Raw genomic sequence first — 20308 nt, forward strand, 5'->3', positions numbered from 1 at the left:
TAGTTGTCAGAATCAGCCATTGCTAAACCCATATTGGCCAACCATTAGTTATATCTTGTTCTGACATTTGGCCCATCATTCTGTTTAAAATTAACTAGGCTGAACATATGCCCATTTTGAAGTTTTTATGAATGCTTCCACACAAAAGCAATGATCAAAAATGACAATAATAATTTAATTAACTTTTAAACCACAAATGAATTAGATTCTCTCTGCTTTTCTTGCAACAAACTTGATAATTCACTAATAGACAATATAAGGGTAAAAAGACAAAATAGAAAACACAATCATTGCTTTGCAGTAGCTTGTTACAGAAAAGACCAAAGAGCTATTACTCCTAATCTATGAGCCATTTACTCACTTAATTACGGGGTGCTGGTGAATGAGGCTCATTTGCATTTCAACGCCAAGCGACACAAGAAACGGTCCCATGTTTGATTGTGGCCGAGACGAATCTTTGACTCAGAAAGTTCAAACATCACAACGGCTTTCATTAGTGTCCATAAGAGTTTCTGTTTACCACTGTTTGGATTGACAGAGCATGTATTGAGAGGAGAAGACAAATCTCAAGTCCTGCTGAGTCATTTATACCAATAATGTGCTTGTAATGTTTGGGTTTTTTTGGACTCGTTTTGATATTTATTTATTTTTTCTTTAATAAAAATCGGATCCTTTATCTGAGTGGTACAAGACTTGGTGACATTTCCTCTGATAGCTATCTGAAAAAAATCTGGACTTGATTCGATAAGTCTAAGGGGTCTTAAAAAAAAACAAAAAAAAAAAAACACTTGTGATGTTCCAGGAAATGAATGGGAAATACTAAAATACAGATATTTGTTTTGTTAAATCAGACACAATGCAAAACCCAACCACACATAAATAAAGGGGTGAGGCTATAAAACATCAACAATGTCGAAAACACACACACACACACGTTTGTTTGATTATATTAGTGATCTCTCATTGACTTCCTCTGATTTCATATCAGGCTAATGATATTTTCTATTTCCAAATTCTACCCCTAAACCTAACCCTAACCATCATACAAACATGTGCACATGACTAGATTTGAAGATCAACATCATCTGACTAATTTAAGAGCTTTTTCCGGCCCTCACAGGTGTAGACAAACCTGTCTATATATACCAAACATACCACACAGGTCGAAGTCTGAGGGTCTGACCCCTGTGTGACAAAGTTTATGCTAGAATTTTGACGTTTGATGTTTGAAATAAATGACAGGTAACAAAATAATAAGTCTTATAATAGTCTTTTCTTTGTAACACAATCAGATTTGACTGTGGCAGCATGGTCAGGTTTGACAGCATATTGGAGCATCACTGTAAAATCTGACACTTTAACAAAAGTGATTTAGAAAAAAATGCTACAGTTTAGTTAGTTTTTATAATGTCTATATATATATATATATATATATATATATATATATATATATATATATATATATATATATATATATATCCGGTGCATAACATGTGATAATATCTACAAATTAAGTTTGTTAGAACACGAGCTTATAGAGATCATCCAATGCATAGAGCACTGAAGCCATCTACTGGCCACAGTTGTTATTTCATGTAATTATTATTAATTATTTTATTCCAACAGATTTGACCAGAGACCCCCAATGCATGAGAAATTGTGATGTTTTGACACTTTCAATTTACTGAAATGAAGGTTTTTTTTTTGTTTTTTTTTTTTGCTTGTTTTATATGAAAACGAATAGTGTAATTTAGTCATTTAGAGCTAAATAAGGTCTAAATACCATAAAATCATTTTTGTCCAACAAACATCAGAAGAGTGACTCACAAACGAACTGTGCACAAGGGTTAAGGTGGACAGATTTTGTGTGCTGTCCATAATGGAGGGGCTTGAGCACAGGACTAGGCTTGAGCTCTGAGATCCCCCCTGCCAGACTATCTATACCTATACTATAATTGGTATAGGCTTTATGAAATATAAAGGAGGAGATGGGGAGGTGGAGGGACGCCAGAAGAATCATCACCAGTGCCAGTCAAGCAGCCACTTATATATCCTTGGGATATGATTTGCCTGCCTAGATGAATAAGCTCCTCCCGAACTTAAGTTTGGAACATAATTTTTGAAAGTAAGACTGTTCCATGATTTTTTCCAGTCGCTCAGATTACTGGATAAGGATTTTTAAATATAAAAATGGAAATTTCTAGCCAATTAAATATTTTAGAGCAGAGCATTACTAGAAAAAATTTACTGTATATTTTTTGACCGATTTCAATGATTCTTTGAGGCCTATTTTCCTAGGCTTAATTTTTCTTTATAGTTTCCTTATAGTTCAAGGTTTTTCATGACCGTGGGTATGCTAAGTGTTTATCTGGTGGGCTACAGCAAGTCTACAGCAGGTTAGGGCTAGCAATTTACATTTTAAATCACTCAGTAAACATTTCATGTCAAAGGAATGCAGTTGAACTGGAAAAGTCTGCTCCTGATTCTTGATTAATTACATTTAGGCCACCTCTGTGTGGCAAAAAGTCTGTGTGAGCACACTGTATATTTGCCATTTTGATGCAGCTTCTTTGCAAATTAAAATTGCTTTAGATTAGTACATTTTACCATCATTGAATTGTTTTGTGATCACAGGGACAACCTAACCAAAACATAGATATTTCCTTGTCAGTATCCCACAACCCTGACTCTTCTAGGTCTTCTGGGTCAAGAGTACCATTCCAACTGTAAGGATGGATGACAGTGGTAATGACTGGATTGGCACTCCCTTGCCCTCATGTTACCTGGACAACGTTACTGTGGAGAATTCCAGCGTGGGTCAAATCTACGAAGTAGTGCTTCAATCAACAAACACAACTAAGCGCAACCCACAGTTTGTCGGCGTGGAGCTTCTTCAGTCTTTTAAACCTCTCATCATCCCCTGTTACGCACTAGTGGTGCTGGTTGGGGTTTTCGGTAACTACCTGCTACTTTACGTCATCTGCCATACCAAAAAGATGCACAACGTGACCAACTTTTTCATCGGTAACCTGGCATTTTCCGACATGCTGATGTGTGCCACCTGTGTGCCCTTTACCCTGGCATATGCGTTTAATCCTCGAGGATGGGTGTTTGGGAGATTCATGTGCTACCTGGTATTCCTCATTCAACCTGTGACAGTGTATGTGTCAGTATTCACACTGACAGCGATTGGGGTGGACAGGTGAGTTACACGTGGTTTTTTGTGTGTGTTTTTTTTTTGGAATGTCACTTTCATTTAAAAAATTCACAATTGAATCAATATGTTTAAATATAATTGGTTATTTGATGCATGTTTATGTACACCCACTGAGCATTTTACTAGGAACACTATGGTCGTAATAAAGTGCCCGACGTGGTCTTCTACTGTTGTTGCCCATCCGCCTGAGGATTTGATGTGTTGTGCATTCTGAGATGCTATTTTGCTCACTACAGTTGTACAGAGTGGTTACCTGAGTTACCATAGCCTTTCTGTTAGCTTTAACCAGTCTGGCCATTCTCTGTTGACCTTTCTCATCAACAAGGCATTTCCATCCACAGAACTGCTGCTCACTGGATGTTTTTTTTTTTTTTTGGCACCATTCTGAGTAAACTCTAGAGGCATACTCATAACCCTAACCTAACCCTAATCCATACTGTAGAGAGTTATAGAAATACTCAAACCAGACCATGTGGCATCTACAATCATTGAGATCCATTTTTCCCCATTCTGATGGTTGATGTGGACATTAACTGAAGTTCCCGACCCATATCTGTATCATTTTATGCATTGCACTGCTGCCACACAATTGGCTGAACAGATAATCGCATGAGTAAGTAGGTGTACAGGTGTTCCTAATAAAGTGCATAGTGAGTGTATATAAGAAGTAGAGCCTGGAAATGCATGTTACTTGTAACTGTACCTATACATGTACTTGAATCCACGGTCCAAAATGAATACAGGGAAAGCATCAAATGCAAGTAAAAATTGTCTTTGGCGAGTGAACTTTATTATTATTTTAACTTAATATTACTATTTGGCATTAGAAATTTTATTGTATTAGGAACTGCAACATAATAATTCATTTCAATTAAAAATAACTTTATTCTCTTTCCCACAGGGGCTAGTAAATTTTATTTGACGAAAGGATCAATAAGAACAAAAAACATACATTACATTACAAATACATACATTACATGCATGCATTAAAAGACACAGGCCAAAATACAATAAGAACAATAAAAGAGCTGGAACCTAAAATTTCATCTTGATTGCTAATTTAAAATATTAATAACAGTTATACAAGCGCTTTTTGATCAAATGTATCATGTACCATCTACCAAATTGGAGTTGTTGAAAGGAGTTATGGAGGTGATGGGCAAGATCCATTGCAATGAGAGACGTTTTCCTTTTAATTGCTAATGTTTAAAGTTCTGAGAGAGATGCATGCTGTATACCTATTATGTTACTCGCCTGGTTCCCTATCTGTCACTCACTCAACGTTGGTGTCGATGTAGTGACACTAGGGGTCACTCTTGGAAGCCCGAGACACCTCTGGTCTTTGATAAAAGGCCAATGAAAATTGGCGAGTGGTATTTGCATGCCACTCCCCCGAACATACGGGTATAAAAGGAGCTGGTATGCAACCACTCATTCAGATTTTCTCTTCGGAGCCGAACGGTCATGCTCACTGAGCTGAATACTACTGTTCATTCACCTCTGCTGGATCTGACGGCGCATTTCAGCGGCTTCTCCCTCCTCTGCACTGGTGCACTGCAGAGAATGCCCCTGGGCGCTTCGGCAGAAAAACTAGAGAGTATATTTTCTGAAAGAGCATTTTTCCCCTCTAAAAGAGTATATATTTCTCTAAAAGAGCGCACACACGGAACGTCTATTTAAAGACGCATCTTTTTAAAGATGCTTTTCCGATTGTGTGTTATTCCTGGTTGTGCTCGTTATCTCTCGCATTCTAACGGTCACGATCACTGTCTTTCGTGTCTGGACACTGCTCACGCGGAGACAGCGTTCGTGGATGGTCATGTTCTCATTGCGAGAATATGTCCATGGCAACGTTGCGGTCACGGCTCGCCTTCGTAAGAAAGCAAGCCACCCCAGAGGCTCCCGCCTCGGTCCTTTTACCCACGGGTTTGAGGCCAGCGCGGCTAGCACTGGGGGCAATTTGGGGATCCCAATGGGACCGCCTCCTCCGGGTATCTCCCCGCGGACCTCCCATTCCCCAGCACGCTCGTCTGCCCCGATCGGGCTTCCGGGTGAGTCCGCCGGCTCGTCTCACGGCGAGTTCAACCTCTTATTCGGAGCCCGCGAAAGTGATGAGCTCTCGAGCGCAGCATCGGAGAGCGGGCTCGTCCAGTCGGAAGCCTCAGCTGGGCTCCTCCCTTCGGGGTCGATCGCCCAGTCACAGGCTGACGCGGAGATGACGACATGCTTTCCCGGGCAGCCGCGAGCGTCGGTTAGAGTGGATTTCACTGCTCTTCCCTGAACCCTTGTGGCTCTGTGATTGGTCCCTGGGCTTGCGGCGCCACTCAAAGCCACGCCCCGCCCCCGTTCCTTTCTTCCCGGAAGTGGATGAAGAGCTTACAAGGTCGCGGGAGGCACTTTTTACTGCCCGGTCCCGATCTTTTCAGCTTCCCCGCTCTCACTACCCTCGATGGTGGGGCGGCCAAGGGTTATTCGGCAATCCCCCGGTGGATAAAGGCACTCGCGGTGCACCTATGCCCACAGAGCGCCGCCACCTGGCCCGGTGCCCAAAGCCCCAGTCCAAGGCCTGTAGGTTTACGTCATCTCTGACGGCCAAGGCCTACGGTGCCACTGGACAAGCCACCTCCGCCCTGCACGCCATGGCTCTCCTGCAAGTCCGTCAAGGCGCTAAAGGAACTGCACGAGGGTAGTTCCACCCCGGGATTGATGCAGGAACTGCGCTCAGCGACCGACCTCACTCTCCGAGCGACGGAGATCACAGCGCGGTCTCTCGGGCGGACGATGGCCACACTAGTGGTCCAGGAGCGCCACCTTTGGCTCAACCTGGTCGAGATGGGTGAGGCCGACAAGACACGATTCCTTGCTGCCCCCATTTCCCAGGTGGGCCTATTCGGCGACACCGTCGAGGACTTTGCCCAGCAGTTCTCGATGGTAGAGCAGTAGATGGATGCTAATCGGCATATCCTGCCCCGGCACGGCTCAAGATCCTGCACCCCATCTACTCATCGCCAAGAGCGTCCCCCTGCGGTGACTGCACCGGTTCCGCCGCAGCCCGCCCCTTCGGCCCGGCCCCGGCGTGGAGCCCACCACAGGAAGCAGACGCCATCCGTCTCGCGGCTGCCCAGAACCCGTGAAAGGCTTCAAAGTGCCCTTAAGACGAGCGACGCAGGGACAACGAAACCCGCTGCTCTGGAGCTGGTAAGCAGATCTTCATCTTTTTGTTACCTTTTGCATTTAATTGCGCTGCATGCCCAAGTGGCTGCAGTACTCAAGAGCTCAGCAAGAGTGGTTTCCTTGTTCCCTGGGTCACATATCCGGTGTGTAGGGCTGGCATCATGACCACCGTCCACCACTCCATTTGGCAGGTTGGCGGTCCAGCGGCGGTCTCCCGCCCTGAGTGCCCAGCTGTGGCACAAATCCGCCCCCAATGTGACAGTCTCTCCTACCCTCCTACGGAAGGACGCGATAGAACCTGTCCCTCCAGCCGAGATGAAGAAAGGGTTTTACAGCCCCAACTTCATTGTACCGAAATAGGCAGTGGGTTGCGGCCAATCTTGGACCTGCGAGTACTGAACCGGGCTTTACACAGACTCCCGTTCAAGATGCTGACGCATTCTAGCGAGTGTCCGTCTTCAACTAGGGCTTCGGGTCAACTGGGAAAAGAGCAAGCTCCTCCCGGTTCAGAGCATCTCTTTTCTCGGTTTGGAGTTGGACTCAGTCTCCTTGACGGCGCGCCTTACGAACGATCGCGCCCAGTCGGTGCTGGCCTGTTTGAAGGCGTTCAAACAGAAAACAGCGGTTCCACTGAAACTTTTTCAGAGGCTCCTGGGGCATATGGCATCCTCGGCGGTGGCCACCCCGCTCGGGCTGATGCATATGAGGCCGCTTCAGCACTGGCTCCAGACTCGAGTCCCGAGACGGGCATGGCACCACGGGACACTGCGTGGCCATTACGTCGGTCTGTCACCGTCTTTTCAGCCCTTGGACCGACCTCTCGTTTCTACGAGCAGGTGTTCCCCTAGAACTGGTCCCCAGGCGCGTCGTGGTCACGACAGACACCTCCAAAATGGGCTGGGGTGCCATTTGCAATGGGCACGCAGCCACCGGCCTCTGGACGGGTCCGCGGCTGCGTTGGCACATCAACTGCCTCGAGTTGTTGGCAATTCTGCTCGCCCTGCAGAGGTTTCGGCCGTTGATCCAGGGCAAGCACGAGTTAGTTCAGACAGACAACACGACAATGGTAGCATATGTCAACCGCCAAGGTGGTTTGCGCTCTCGTTGTATGTCACAACTCGCCTGCCATCTCCTACTCTGGAGTCAGCAGCACCTCAAGTCGCTGCAAGCCACTCACATCCCGGGCAACCTCAACACTACGGCGGATGCGCCGTCACAACAGGTTACCCTCAGGGGAGAGTGGAGACTCCACCTTCAGGTGGTCCAGCTGATTTGGAGTCGATTCGACAGGCACAGGTGCACCTGTTCGCCTCCCAAAAATCCTCCCCACTGCCCGCTTTGGTGCGCCCTGACCGAGGCCTCCCTCGGCATAGACGTGCTGGCACACAGCTGGCCCCCTGGCATTTGCAAATATGCATTTTCCCCCAGTGAGCCTGCTTGCACAGACCCTGTGCAAGGTCAGGGAGGACGAGGAGAAGGTCGTCCTGGTAAGCACCCTACTGGCCCGACCAGACGTGGTGCTCGGACCTCACGCTCCTCGCGACAGCTCCCCCCTGGCAAAACTCCCCTGAGGAAGGACCTTCTTTCTCAGGGAAGAGGCACCATCCGGCACCTACGCCCAGACCTCTGGAATCTCCATGTCTGGCCCCTGGATGGGGCACGGAAGACCTAAGCTGTCTCCCACCTGCGATTGGTAGACATAATCACTCAGGCTAGGGCTCCCTCTACGAGGTGCCTGTATGCCTTTTAGTGGCGTCTGTTCGCTAAGTGGTGTTCTTCCCGTCGGGAAGACCCCTAGAGATGCGCAGTCAGATCAGTGCTTTCCTTCCTGCAAGAGAGGTTGGAAGGGAGGCTGTCCCCTTCCACCTTGAAGGTGTACATTGCTGCCATAGCAGCACACCACGACGCAGTCGATGGTATGTCCTTAGAGAAGCATGATCTGATCATCAGGTTCCTAAGAGGTGCCAGGAGGCTGAATCCCTCCAGGCCACGCCTCGTTCCCTCAGCGGACCTCTGTAGTTCTTCAGGGTCTACAGAGAGCCCCCTTTGAGCCTTTGCAGTCAGCCGAGCTTAAGGCACTCTCCTTGAAGACTGCCCTCTTGACTGCGCTCACTTCCATCAAGAGGGTAGGTGACCTGCAAGCGTTCTCTGTCAGCGAAATGTGCCTGGAGTTTGGTCCAGGTTACTCTCACGTGATCCTGAGACCCTGACCGGGCTATATGCCCAAGGTTCCCACCACCCCTTTAGGGACTAGGTGGTGAACCTGCAAGTGCTGCCCCAGGAGGAGGCAGACCCAGCCCTGTCGTCGCTGTGTCCGGTGAGTGCTTTACACATCTATTTGGATCGCACGCAGAGCTTTAGAATCTCTGAGCAGCTCTTTGTCTGCTTTTGGTGCACAGTGGAAAGGAAGCACTGTCTCCAAGCAGAGGATCGCCCACTGGCTCGTTGATGCCATAACTATGGCATATCTTGCCCAAAACATGCCGCCCCCGGTAGGGCTACGAGCCCATCCTACCCGTGGTGTAGCGGCTTCTTGGGCCTTGGCCAGAGGTGCCTCTCTAACAGACATTTGCAGAGCAGCGGGCTGGGCAACACCCAACACCTTTGCAAGGTTCTACACCCTCCGGGTGGAACCGGTTTCATCCCAGGTAGTGGCACGCAACTTAAGCGGATAAGCCTGGGATAACTGGCCAGGTGTATCGCTTGCACATAGCACCTTCCACCTCCTTTTGAGCTGAGGACCTACGCTGTTAATTCCCAGTAGTGTTCACAAAATTTGTTCCCTGGTTGACTTCCTCCGAGCCCTGTGGCAGTCGAGTTTTCAGAGAGACTCGCTGCCGGCCCAGTACACGCGCTAACTAAGAGCCCGGTTCTGGGGTAGGTGCTCCGCATGTGGCGGTTCCCTGTAAGGCTAACCCCATACGATCTATATCTTCCGCTAATTCGTTTCCCTGCTGGCAAACTGCGTCTTCCTTGGGCAGAGCCCCTCTGCCCCAGTCTCCATGTTGTAGTAACTCCTCCCCCATTGGGCAGGATCTACCTTGAAGGCTCTCCACATGGTTGGAAAGACCATGTGACGTATTCTTCCACTTAAATATCCCCCCCTCTCTTGGGGCGAGGTGTGGTCTCCGCGGTGTCCTCCCCTTGGGAGGGACACCCCCCGACTAGACCTGGCGGCCCAGTCGGATAATCCCCCTTCTCTATTAGGGAGTGGAAAAAGAGAAGGGGAAAAGAGGCCACGACTGGATTAAGCCTGTCTCTATCTTTGGGTAGTCGACTTGTCCCCAAAAAGGGCCGTTCAACACTCATAACTGTGTTGGGGGAGGTTACGTGTCGACCTGATGTGCTGGCTATGAGGCACACAGCAAGTCTGTCCACCACACACCGCCAGTTCACGTAACACAGTTCAGCCTTGTGGCGTTATGTATAGGGACCCCTAGTGTCACTACATCGACACCAACATCGAGTGAGTGACAGATTGGGAACGTCATGGTTACTGGTGTAACCTCCGTTCCCTGATGGAGGGAATGAGACGTTGGTCCCTCCTGCCACAACGCTGAACTACCAGCTGAAATGGCTGGACCTAATATCGGCTCCTCAGTGTAAAACCTGAATGAGTGGTTGCATACCAGCTCCTTTTATACCAGTATGTTCGGGGGAGTGGCATGCAAATACCACTTGCCAATTTTCATAGGCCTTTTATCAAAGACCAGAGGTGTCTCGGGCTCCCAAAAGTGACCCCTAGTGTCACTACATCGACACCAACATCTCGTTCCCTCCATCAGGGAATGGAGGTTACACCAGTAACCATGACGTTTTTGATCCTTGACATCCTGTTATTACCTTTGACTAAAAAAGTTGAACTAAGATGAAATATTAAAGGTAAGTCCAGATTCAATAAATGATTTGTACACAACTGCTAAATTGTCCTTGCTAATATTAAACCCCCACGGCCTTCAAAGAAGGCCTAGGCATTGTTAAACCTTTTTAAAAACACTATCTGCATGCTTGGCAAAGGTGAGATGAGAGTCGATCTTTGTACCTAGCAGTCCACCTCTCCCTTTATCTGCAAGGGTTTAAAAAATGGGTGTGTGTTGCCAGCACCACAACTCACTTCTCCAAGGAGCTTTCCTCAGTCCAAGCTGTGGGGAAATTGTCTAGGTTACTGTTGTAACCCCTGTTCCCTGATGGAGGGAACAAGACGTTGTGTCAATAATAGTGACACTAGGGGTCGCCCTTGGGAGCCCCAAACACCTCTGATGTTTGAGAAGGGCCAGTGAAAATTGGTGAGTGGAATTTGCATGCCACTCCCCTGGACATACAGTTATAAAAGGAGCTGGTGTGCAACCACTCATTCAGGTTTATGCTGAGGAGTCGAGACAGAGTCCTGGCGATCACAGCGGGTAGTTCAGTGTTGTGGCAGGAGGGACACAACGTCTCGTTCCCTCCATCAGGGAACAGGGGTTACAACAGTAATCTAGACATTCCCTATCTGTCACTCACTCGACGTTGTGTCGATGTAGTGACACTAGGAATCCCTATACAAAACGCCACAACCAGCTGAACTGTGTTACGTGGATTGGCAGTGCAGCTGCAGCCAGGCCACTGTGTTCCAAGTAACAAGTGCACTGGCCCCATCGTAACCTTCCCAATGCCCCGTGCACGTCGTATGGACCCTTGCCCCCCCAAAAGTATAAAGGGGGGGTCAGACGTGCCCACCAGCTGGTTCAGCCTTTTCTCTTCTTTCTTCTCCCAGAGAAAGAACTCGTTTGATTCCAGCTGGGGCCAAAACATATTTGCGTCGGGGTAGGTGTCCTTGGAAAAAGACACCACAGAAACCACACCCTGCCCGAAGGGGAGGTAATTGTGTGGAAATACGTTACATGGGCTTACTGATTCTTTATCGGCAGTATCGCATGTGGAGGAAGTCCCCGTGGTAGGTCCTACCCGGAGGGGATGGAGCGCTTCAAACACGGTGACCGGTGGCAGAGGGGACTCTGCCCAAGGGGAGACACGGGTCTACCATTAGGGAGACCGTACTGTGGAAGATCATATGGTGTTACCGACAGCATACCAATGCATATGGTGCACCTATCCCAGTACAGGGGCTGACCTGAACAGGGCATACTGACACTAGAAAGAAGGTCCTTCCTCAGAGGAATTTTCCAGGGAGGGACTGTCGCGAGGAGCATGAGTTCCGAGAACCAAGCCTGGGTGGGCCAGTAGGGTGCTACCCACAGGACCTGTTCCTCATCCTCTCTGACCTTGCACAACGTCTGTGCAAGTAGGCTCACTGGGGGAAACGCATATTTGCGCAGACCCCGGGGCCAGCTGTGTGCCAGTGCGTCCGTGCCGAGGTGGGCCTTGGTCAGGGAATACCACAGTGGGCAATGGGAGGATTCCTGGGAGGTAAACAGGTCTACCTGTGCCTCGCCGAATCAACTCCAAATCAGCTGGACCACCTGGGGGTGGAGCCTCCACTCTCCCCTGAGCAATTGAGTTCGCCGGGGATGTGAGTGGCCCGTAGCAACTTGAGCCGCTGCTGGCTCCAGAGGAGGAGACGGTGGGTGAGATTCGACAGGCGGGGTGAGCGTAAACCGCCTTGGCAGTTTATGTACGCTACCATCACTGTGTTGTCCATAGGGACCAACACACGCTTGCCCTGGATCAACGGCCGATGCCTCTGCAGGGCTAGTAATACCATGAGCAACTCGAGACAGTTGATGTGCCAACGCAGACAAGGGCCTGTCCAGGAACCTGCAGCTGCGTGCCTATTGCAAACGGCACCCCAGCCCAACTTGGAGGCATCTGTCATGACAATGACTTGCCTGGAGACCTGCTCTTGGGGAACCCCTGCCCGTAGAAATGCCAGGTCCGTCCAATGGCTGAACAAGCGGCGGCAGATCAGCATGATAGCCACGCAATGCATGTTGTGGCACCATGCCCATCTCGGGACTCGAGTCTGAAGCCAGTGCTGAAGCGGTCTCATATTCATCAACCCTAGGGGTGTGACCGTTGCTGAGGATGCCATATGCCCCAGGAGCCTCTGAAATTGTTTCAGTGGGACAGCTGTTCTGCCCCTGTATGCCTTCAGGCAATTCAGCACTGACTGAGCGCGCTCGTTCGTGAGACGAGCGGTCATAGCGACCGAGTCCAACTCCATCCTGAGAAAAGAGATGCTCTGCACCAGGGTGAGCTTGCTCTTTTCCCAGTTGACCTTAGGCCCCAATCGGCTGATGTAGCTGAGCACCAGGTCCCTGAGTGCACACAATAGGTCTCGAGAGTGAGCTAGGATCAGCCAGTCATCTAAATAGTTTAGGATGCGGATGCCCACTTCCCTTAGTGGGTCAAGGGCTGCCTCTGTGACCTTCGTGAAGACGCGAGGCGACAGGGACAGACCGAAGGGGGGGACCTTGTACTGGTATGCCCGACCGTTGAAGGCAAACCGAAGGAACAGTCTGTGATGAGGCAGGATTGAGACATGAAAGTATGTGTCTTTCAGGTCTACCGCCACGAACCAATCTAGGTGCCTGACATACAATAGAATGTGCTTCTGCATGAGTATCCTGAACGGAAGCCTGTACAGGGCCTGATTCAGTGCCCGCAGGTCCAAGATTGGTCGCAACCCACCGCCTTTCTTGGGCACGATGAAGTAGGGGCTGTAGAAGCTGCCCTTCATCTCGGCTGGAGGGACAGGCTCTATCGTGTCCTTCTGCAGAAGGACTGCGACTTCCGCACGTAGGGCAGCGGTGTCCTCGCCACCTACTGAGGTGAAACGGAACCTTGGCGGGCACCTTGCGAACTGAATCGCGTAGCCGAGTCGGATCGTCCTGGCCAGCCATCGCGACGGGTTGGAGAGTGTTAACCATGCCTCCAAACTCCGGGCGAGGGGCACCAAGGGGACGACCACTGTTGACGTACCCACGGAAGGGGTCTCGCAGTGGAGCGGGGCAGGGAGTGCTACATCAGGGGGCTTTGTGTCCCTATCTCGCTGTATAGGGAGAGACATTAAGGCACTTACTTTGCTCCACGTACCCAGCATAGGTCAGCGATGGGGGAGGAGGCTGAGCGTCCTCATAGCCAGCCACAACCAGGTGGAGGTGGGAAACCCACACCTGCAACGCCCTGGCTGCGAATGCTCGGTGCACGGCTGTCGTAACAACGACGGCCGAAGGCATTGAGTGTATGACCCAGAGAGTGAGGAGAGCGCTCTTCTTTTGAAAACGTGGGTACCCTTCGGGTGTGCCGTGAACTCAAAAAAGGGAACCAAGGATTCTCCCTCCGGCCCTCCACTGGGGGATGGAGTGGTCTGTCTACCACCTCCTAATGTGGTGCAAGTCTCCTCACCTCCGGGTCATCCATCTTAGAAGCCTTCCTAGGGTTCTTGGTCACGGACCGTGAGACGGGGGTGTTAACTTCCTGCGGGGAGCTCTACGCTGGGGCCGAGCCGTTGGCTCAGGCTGCGGTGGAGCCGATGTTGCCGCCGCAGGAGGATCACCGCAGTGACGGGCAGACGGGTGCGCAATCTTGAACGATGCTGGGAAAAGATGTGCTGAATGGCCGAGGTCTGCTGCTTTACCGTCGAAAACTGCTGCACGAAGACTTCGATGGTGTCGCCGAAAAGGCCAACCCGGGAAATGGGGGTGTCAAGGAAGCAAACCTGGTCAGCATCCCTCATCTCAACCAGGTTGAGCCAAAGGTGGCGCTCCTGGACCACCAACGTGGACATCGCCTGCCCGAGAGCCCACGCTGTGACCTTCGTCGCCCATAGGGTGAGGTCGGTCACCGAACGCAGCTCCTGCATTACTCCTGGGTCAGGACCACCCTCGTGCAGCTCTTTCAATGCCTTGGCCTGGTGGACCTGCAGGAGGGCCATGGAATGCAGAGCGGCATGCATGGCCGTCAGAGACGACATAGTCTTACAAGCCTTGGATGGGAGCCTAGGATGGTTCTGCCAGGTGGCGGTGCTCTGCGGGCACAAGTGCAACGCAATAACCTGCTCTACCTGGGGTCGACACAACGTGGAGTGAGTGACAGATAGGGAACTGCTTATTTTATGAGTGCCAAATTGTTGCTATTGCAGGTTATTTCGTTAGTGTATAAGGAAAGTTGAATTGGAGATAAAACACAGCCCAGAGCGAGTCCGGAACTAAAAACCACTTTCCCTGTTTTTAATCCATTTGCCAACACATGTTGTGGTCGGTCCTGTAAAAAGTTTTAATCTATTTAACACATGGTTTTAGTCGAACTTTATCAATTATATCTTGACCTTTGCTGATGTATCACCATGGGTGATTCAAATTAAATACATACAAAGCATTTACTTAAGAAAAAAATCTGCCATGACTTGCGCATCTTATAAAGACATTTAGCAGCAAAGTTTACCATCAGAAGTTTATGTATGACACCATTTTTTTCTGCAGAATCTCACGTGATTACAAATGTAGAATAATCCTTGCATTAAGCCAACAAAACTAAAGTCCTATTAAGTTCTGTTAGGAAACACTACATGGTGCAAGCCGGTTCAGTTCCCGACATGCCTCTACATAAACCAATTAGGCAATTACACCCTTCTGTCAAAATGTATAAAAACGGACTCACCTCAACGACTTCGATTCAAGTTCAGCAGCACAGCCTTGCATAGCTTTTACCCTCCTCCTCCCCTGCTCCATTTGTCTATATCTGCTTCATGTAGGGGGGTTAAGTGATTTTGTTCAGTAGCAGCAGCAGCAGCATGTCTCTTGTCTCAGATGCAGCACGTTTCCAACAGCAGCAGCATATTGACTTATGTCAAGCAGCAGCAGCATCTCTCTCTCATCTAACAGCAGCCATATACAGTATTGACTAATGTCAAGCATCAACAGCAGCATGTATAAAGCAGGTCTAGTCCGACAACAGAAAACCTTCTCCAATGTAATATATATATATATATATATATATATATATATATATATATATATATATATATATATATATATATATATAAAAGAAAATTATAAACTACTCAGGGAGTTGTCCTAACTGAAATATATTAGCAGCATATCACCCTGCAGCTCTCGACTGGTTACTCATTGAAGCAAAGTAGGTTTAAGCATCTGGAAGTCGTGTCGAGAAGGTAACAATCTGAAAGCTCAAAGTCTCGCAAGAGTCGTTCACACACTGTGTTCTTATGTTTATTTTGAGTCCCACAGAAAACCTACACCTACCCGTAAACCTAACCCTAAGTCTAACCCTAATCTTAGTGACAGAAAATGGGACTATTGTGAGACTTTGGCTTCTGAACGGTTACCTTCTAGACATTGTGGTCATTAAAAATCCCAGGGTACTTCTCGTAAAGAGCAGGGTGTAACCCCAGTGTCCAGACTAAATTTGCCCATTAGCCTCTATCCATCATGGCTTCCTAATAATACCCTATGTATATTAATTAGCTACATCACTGTACTCTTCTCTCCATCAATGGCTGTTGTGTGCTGGGCACACATCCAGGTGGATGCTGCACATTGGTGATGGTTGAGGAGATTCCCCCAACACTATGTAAATGTGATGAATTATTGTTATTGTTATATTAGGAACAAAATAACAATGTGTTTTTTAATGTTTTTTGAGACATGTGCAGTTTTACCAAGAGACAGTAACTAGCTCATTTGTGATGTTTTGAGGGACACAATGACCTGCACTGTTTGTCACTAGGGAAATAATCCCATTGTCATAAGAACAAAAAAATTTAGTTTTTATAAAAGAAAAGAAAAATACAGTGTCTTGGCTGATTAGAAAATTTTACTCACCATTGGCAGGTAAAGTTTGTTTTGGACCTTGTCTGAATCGTACACTAGACATAGAGTTACAGAGACACATTCTGTCAACTTAGCAGAAAGTTGTATATTATAAATCCAAAGTAGCTTCAGCATTTTGCTCTTATAAACATGAAAAATTATCATGGACACTTAAAATAAAATCGAACCAATTTTGCCCAACTCTAATGAAAAGACAAATACTTTCTGACTTTTAGAGCCTTTAAACTTCAAACTCCCTCCGTAGGTGTTTTTGCAGAGTCAGTGACAGATTATGGTGCGGCATGTTAGACCAAGAAAATATGCTTTGTAGAATAATAGGTGCATTAAGAAAACCTTTCACCTGAAGTCAGATGGTGAAGGCTTTTTTTTAAGTGCACAGGCTGTCATCTTAGTATATGGTCTCTTGGTTCGTTTGTGCTTTTACCCATAGTGAAACCTGCATGAATACTGTCTGTAAAAGCTCATGAAATTGTCATTGGGTTTTAGATCCAGACCCATTCAACTAGTCTGGATAAGAGGTGAGGAAACGTGTGTCTATTGAAAAGCCAGAACATTGCAGCATGCACAGACTGCACACAATAAAAATTATGTCTTTTCAAGCAAAGCCTCTCAATGCTTCCTACGGTTCAAACTCATCTTAGAATAAAAAATAAATAAATAAAATAAAATGCATTTAGAGGTTAGATGTTTACATTCAGTTCTCTAAAAACCTATTGATTGTGCCTAAACCAAACCGACAAGACACGTCTTTTGATTATTGGATCAGGTTATATAACCAAGATGTTGCACTATGCGGAAATTTGTCATAATTTACCAAATTTTAGAAACATTGATGGATTATTCAAAAAGCCTTTTGTTATTTTACAGACAAAAATAATGTACAGGATCTGGTCTATTATGGTAATGTAAATGTGTGTGATTTTTGAGAAACAATCACCACTAAATGGAATTGCAAAAGTAATCATTGTTTCAAAAAAGATTTCCAAATACACCCTCCATCTACCAATGATTAAACAAAAAAGAAAGTCCTGCAACAAACTCAGGCTATTGGTTACAGTTACATTTATGCACTTGGCACATGCTTTTATCCAAAGTGAATTACAGTGCATTCCAAGTATACATTGTATCAGTTTGTTTGTTCCCTGGGGAAAAAAACCCACAATCTAGCCATTGCTAGCGCCATGCACTACCAATTGAGCTTGCCACAGAAGTTCTTGTGATATCAGTGTTACATTAAAAATACCAAGCATTACAATATCTAACTTGAAGTTTGTTGCAACACTATAGATTTTTGGCCTGTCAAACCAATTTTTTTGTGACTGAACTAAACCACCTTTTTCCTCAATGTGGAAGTGTTCCACGATTCATAACAGAAGCCTGTTTTCATTTTCCGGTCTCCAGTGTTTTCACTAGCATCAGCGTATGTTTTTAACAGATAACGTGATGTCAAGCATATTAAATTTGTAAAAATTGCCAAATAAAAAAGCATGTGGCATCATAGTGCCGATAATTACAGAGTCGCATTGACCGTGTTTTGACAATGCCTCAACCGTCAAAGTTTAAGGAGTGGTTAGATGACATGAAGCAATGGCCTGAGGTGAGTTACGCTGATATCATTTACTACTTTGAGTTGTTATGACAGCCAACAACTGTACAAATTAAGCCTGAACTAATTTTTACTTCAACAAACACTTAAAATGGTTGGTCTACACCATCTGGAACGCTCGTTTCGGTAGTTTTACATAAATTCTTATGGAGACCGGAACCAGACAATATTCATCATGGCACCGCCCAGTGTATGTATGGTCTGCAAAACTGAGGAAAAATAGAACTTGTTAGTTTCACTCGACTCACACTTATAGGTCGTCCATGATTGTAGTTCCTTAAATCTTTAATAACTTGCATTATAGCCTATGTTTTGTCAAGTTCAGGTCGGAAAATATAACAACGAGAGATGAAAATAGAGCAAGATGGATAATTTACAACCAAGTTACTTGTAACGTAACGTTTTTAGTTGGCTTTTGCCACATTCATACTAGTCCATTTACTTACGTCATCATTTTCCAAAGTATGTGGTAATGGAGAGTTTTTTCTAAATGTTTATGGTGGAGGAAAATGACTTTCTACTGTTGATGAGAGGCAAAAACTTTTTCAACTAAAAGCTTATTGGTGTGGAAGTGGCCTAAAACACTGTCATTTCAAATTCCAGATACTACGCTACAGTCCATCCTCTGAAGAAGCGCATCTCAGTTCTGGCCTGCACGTATCTTCTCTCTGGCATTTGGATTCTCTCGTGTGGTCTGGTAGCTCCTGCCGTGGCCCACACCTACCATGTAGAGTTCAAAGATGAAGGCTTCACCATCTGCGAGGAGTTCTGGATGGGTCAAGAAAGAGAACGACTAGCCTACGCCTACAGCACCCTCTTCATCACATATGTTCTTCCTCTCTCTGCTCTCTGCATCTCCTATTTGTGCATTTCTGTCAAGCTTCGCAATTGCGTGGTGCCAGGTCATCGTACCCAGAGTCAAGCTGAAGCCCAACGGGCTCGGAAACGGAAGACGTTTCGCCTGGTGACATTGGTCGTTGCTGCATTTGGGATCTGCTGGCTGCCTATAAGCGTGTTTAATGTTCTTCGGGATATTGATATTGACCTGATTGACAAGCGTTATTTCTTGTTGATCCAGTTGTTGTGTCACTTATGTGGAATGAGTTCGTCTTGTTGTAACCCTTTCTTGTACGCGTGGTTGCATGATCGCTTCAGGGCCGAGTTGAGAAAGATGTTTACTTGCCATCGACGAATTGGCATTGGGATACCGGCTAACAACTGTGCGACAGCTAGTGTGGTTCTCTGACCACAACAAGCCAGGATGAGAGTTCAAAGACATGGGAAACTACAGAGGCTAATAGATGGCTTGGTTTACAAGCTTCTGGAATGGAGTAAGGATTCACATCAATCCTGGCCAACTTAGGTTCGGGACTCCACTCATCTGTAAGGCTCCACATGCATATTGTTTTAGGTGGACACAAACCAATGGTTTATCTCTACACAAAAGCCATGTCTACTGGTAATATACAGAAAGAGCGACTGGATTAAGCCTCAAGGTTCACCATACATTTTGTGATTTGGGTAAGGATGACCTAGATTGTGCTTTTTGACTCAAGAAATCTGGCTTTTGATGTTTGTTTCAGGTTCGCAGAGAAGGTGCCAGAAGATCTGCAACAGCAGAATTGAACTTTTGATATTCACCCAGCTTTCAAAAACATGGAATGCTTCAGATTTGGAAGTAAAACAAGGAAATAAATGTGTCTCAGATGACTGAAAAAAATAATTAAAAAAATAAATAAATATTTAAACGTGTTTGTATGAGATGCCACTGAAGATATAATTGCATTAAAAAGTTTTACAGCAGCATATTTCAGCAACCAAAAATATTAAACAAGGACACAGCCTAGAGAAACATGAAATATTAAAACTATTTAGAAATTCATTATTTATTTGTTGATATTTTGTAACTTTATAGCTTCCTAGGAAGGTATCAGTAATGTTGTGCTTATTCTAAAGTTTGCATAAATATAGAAAGATTGCAGAGAAACTTTCTCTGACACACAAATTGTTCAAAATGTTGTCTGGATAGGCAAAAAAAATGTGTTTAATTGTTTTGAGTTATTAACTTCAATTACTTGGAGAAACCTATGAGAAGCATAGTGCTGAGTTACTGTAGCTCTGGATAAATTTGAGTGAAAACATTCTGTTTTCTTTAACATATTAACAATATTAAAAGTAGATGTATCTTTACTATAAGGTCATGGAAAATACAGTACTGTGCAAAAGTTTTATGCACTCTTCAAAAATAATGTCTTCAAAAATAATGCCATTAATAGTTTTCATTTATCAATTAACATCATAAAACGTCCAGTAAACTTAAAAAAGATAAATCAATATTTGGTGTGACAACCTTTGCCTTTAACCTTTGCACCAATTTCTTAGGTACACCTGGACATAATTGTTCTTGGTTGTTGGCAGATACGATGTTCCAAGCTGCTTGGAGAACTTGCGACAGTTCTTCTATCTATTTATTCTTAATTGCTTCTGTCCCTTCATGTAATCCCTGACTGATTAAAT

At 46.2% G+C, this 20308-nt stretch overlaps 1 protein-coding gene across 1 annotated transcript; it reads left to right on the forward strand.

Annotated features, from left to right (window-relative positions):
• Positions 1 to 2732: 2732 nt before the first annotated feature.
• On the forward strand, positions 2733 to 19037 carry prlhr2a (prolactin releasing hormone receptor 2a). The gene is made up of 2 exons (XM_051669384.1): positions 2733 to 3202; positions 18395 to 19037. The coding sequence occupies exons 1-2, from the start codon at positions 2733 to 2735 to the stop codon at positions 19035 to 19037; spliced, it is 1113 nt and encodes a 370-aa protein (XP_051525344.1).
• The last annotated feature ends 1271 nt before the right edge of the window (positions 19038 to 20308 follow it).

Source organism: Myxocyprinus asiaticus, chromosome 33 (genome assembly GCF_019703515.2).
Source record: "Myxocyprinus asiaticus isolate MX2 ecotype Aquarium Trade chromosome 33, UBuf_Myxa_2, whole genome shotgun sequence".
NCBI classification, from domain to species: domain Eukaryota; kingdom Metazoa; phylum Chordata; class Actinopteri; order Cypriniformes; family Catostomidae; genus Myxocyprinus; species Myxocyprinus asiaticus.

Excerpts from the sequence above, each read along its gene's own strand:
- prlhr2a (XM_051669384.1), top strand. The coding sequence starts at position 2,733 with ATGGATGACAGTGGTAATGACTGGATTGGCACTCCCTTGCCCTCATGT. Across the intron at positions 3,203-18,394 it reads ACAGCGATTGGGGTGGACAG|ATACTACGCTACAGTCCATC; the intron begins GTGAGTTACACG and ends TTCAAATTCCAG.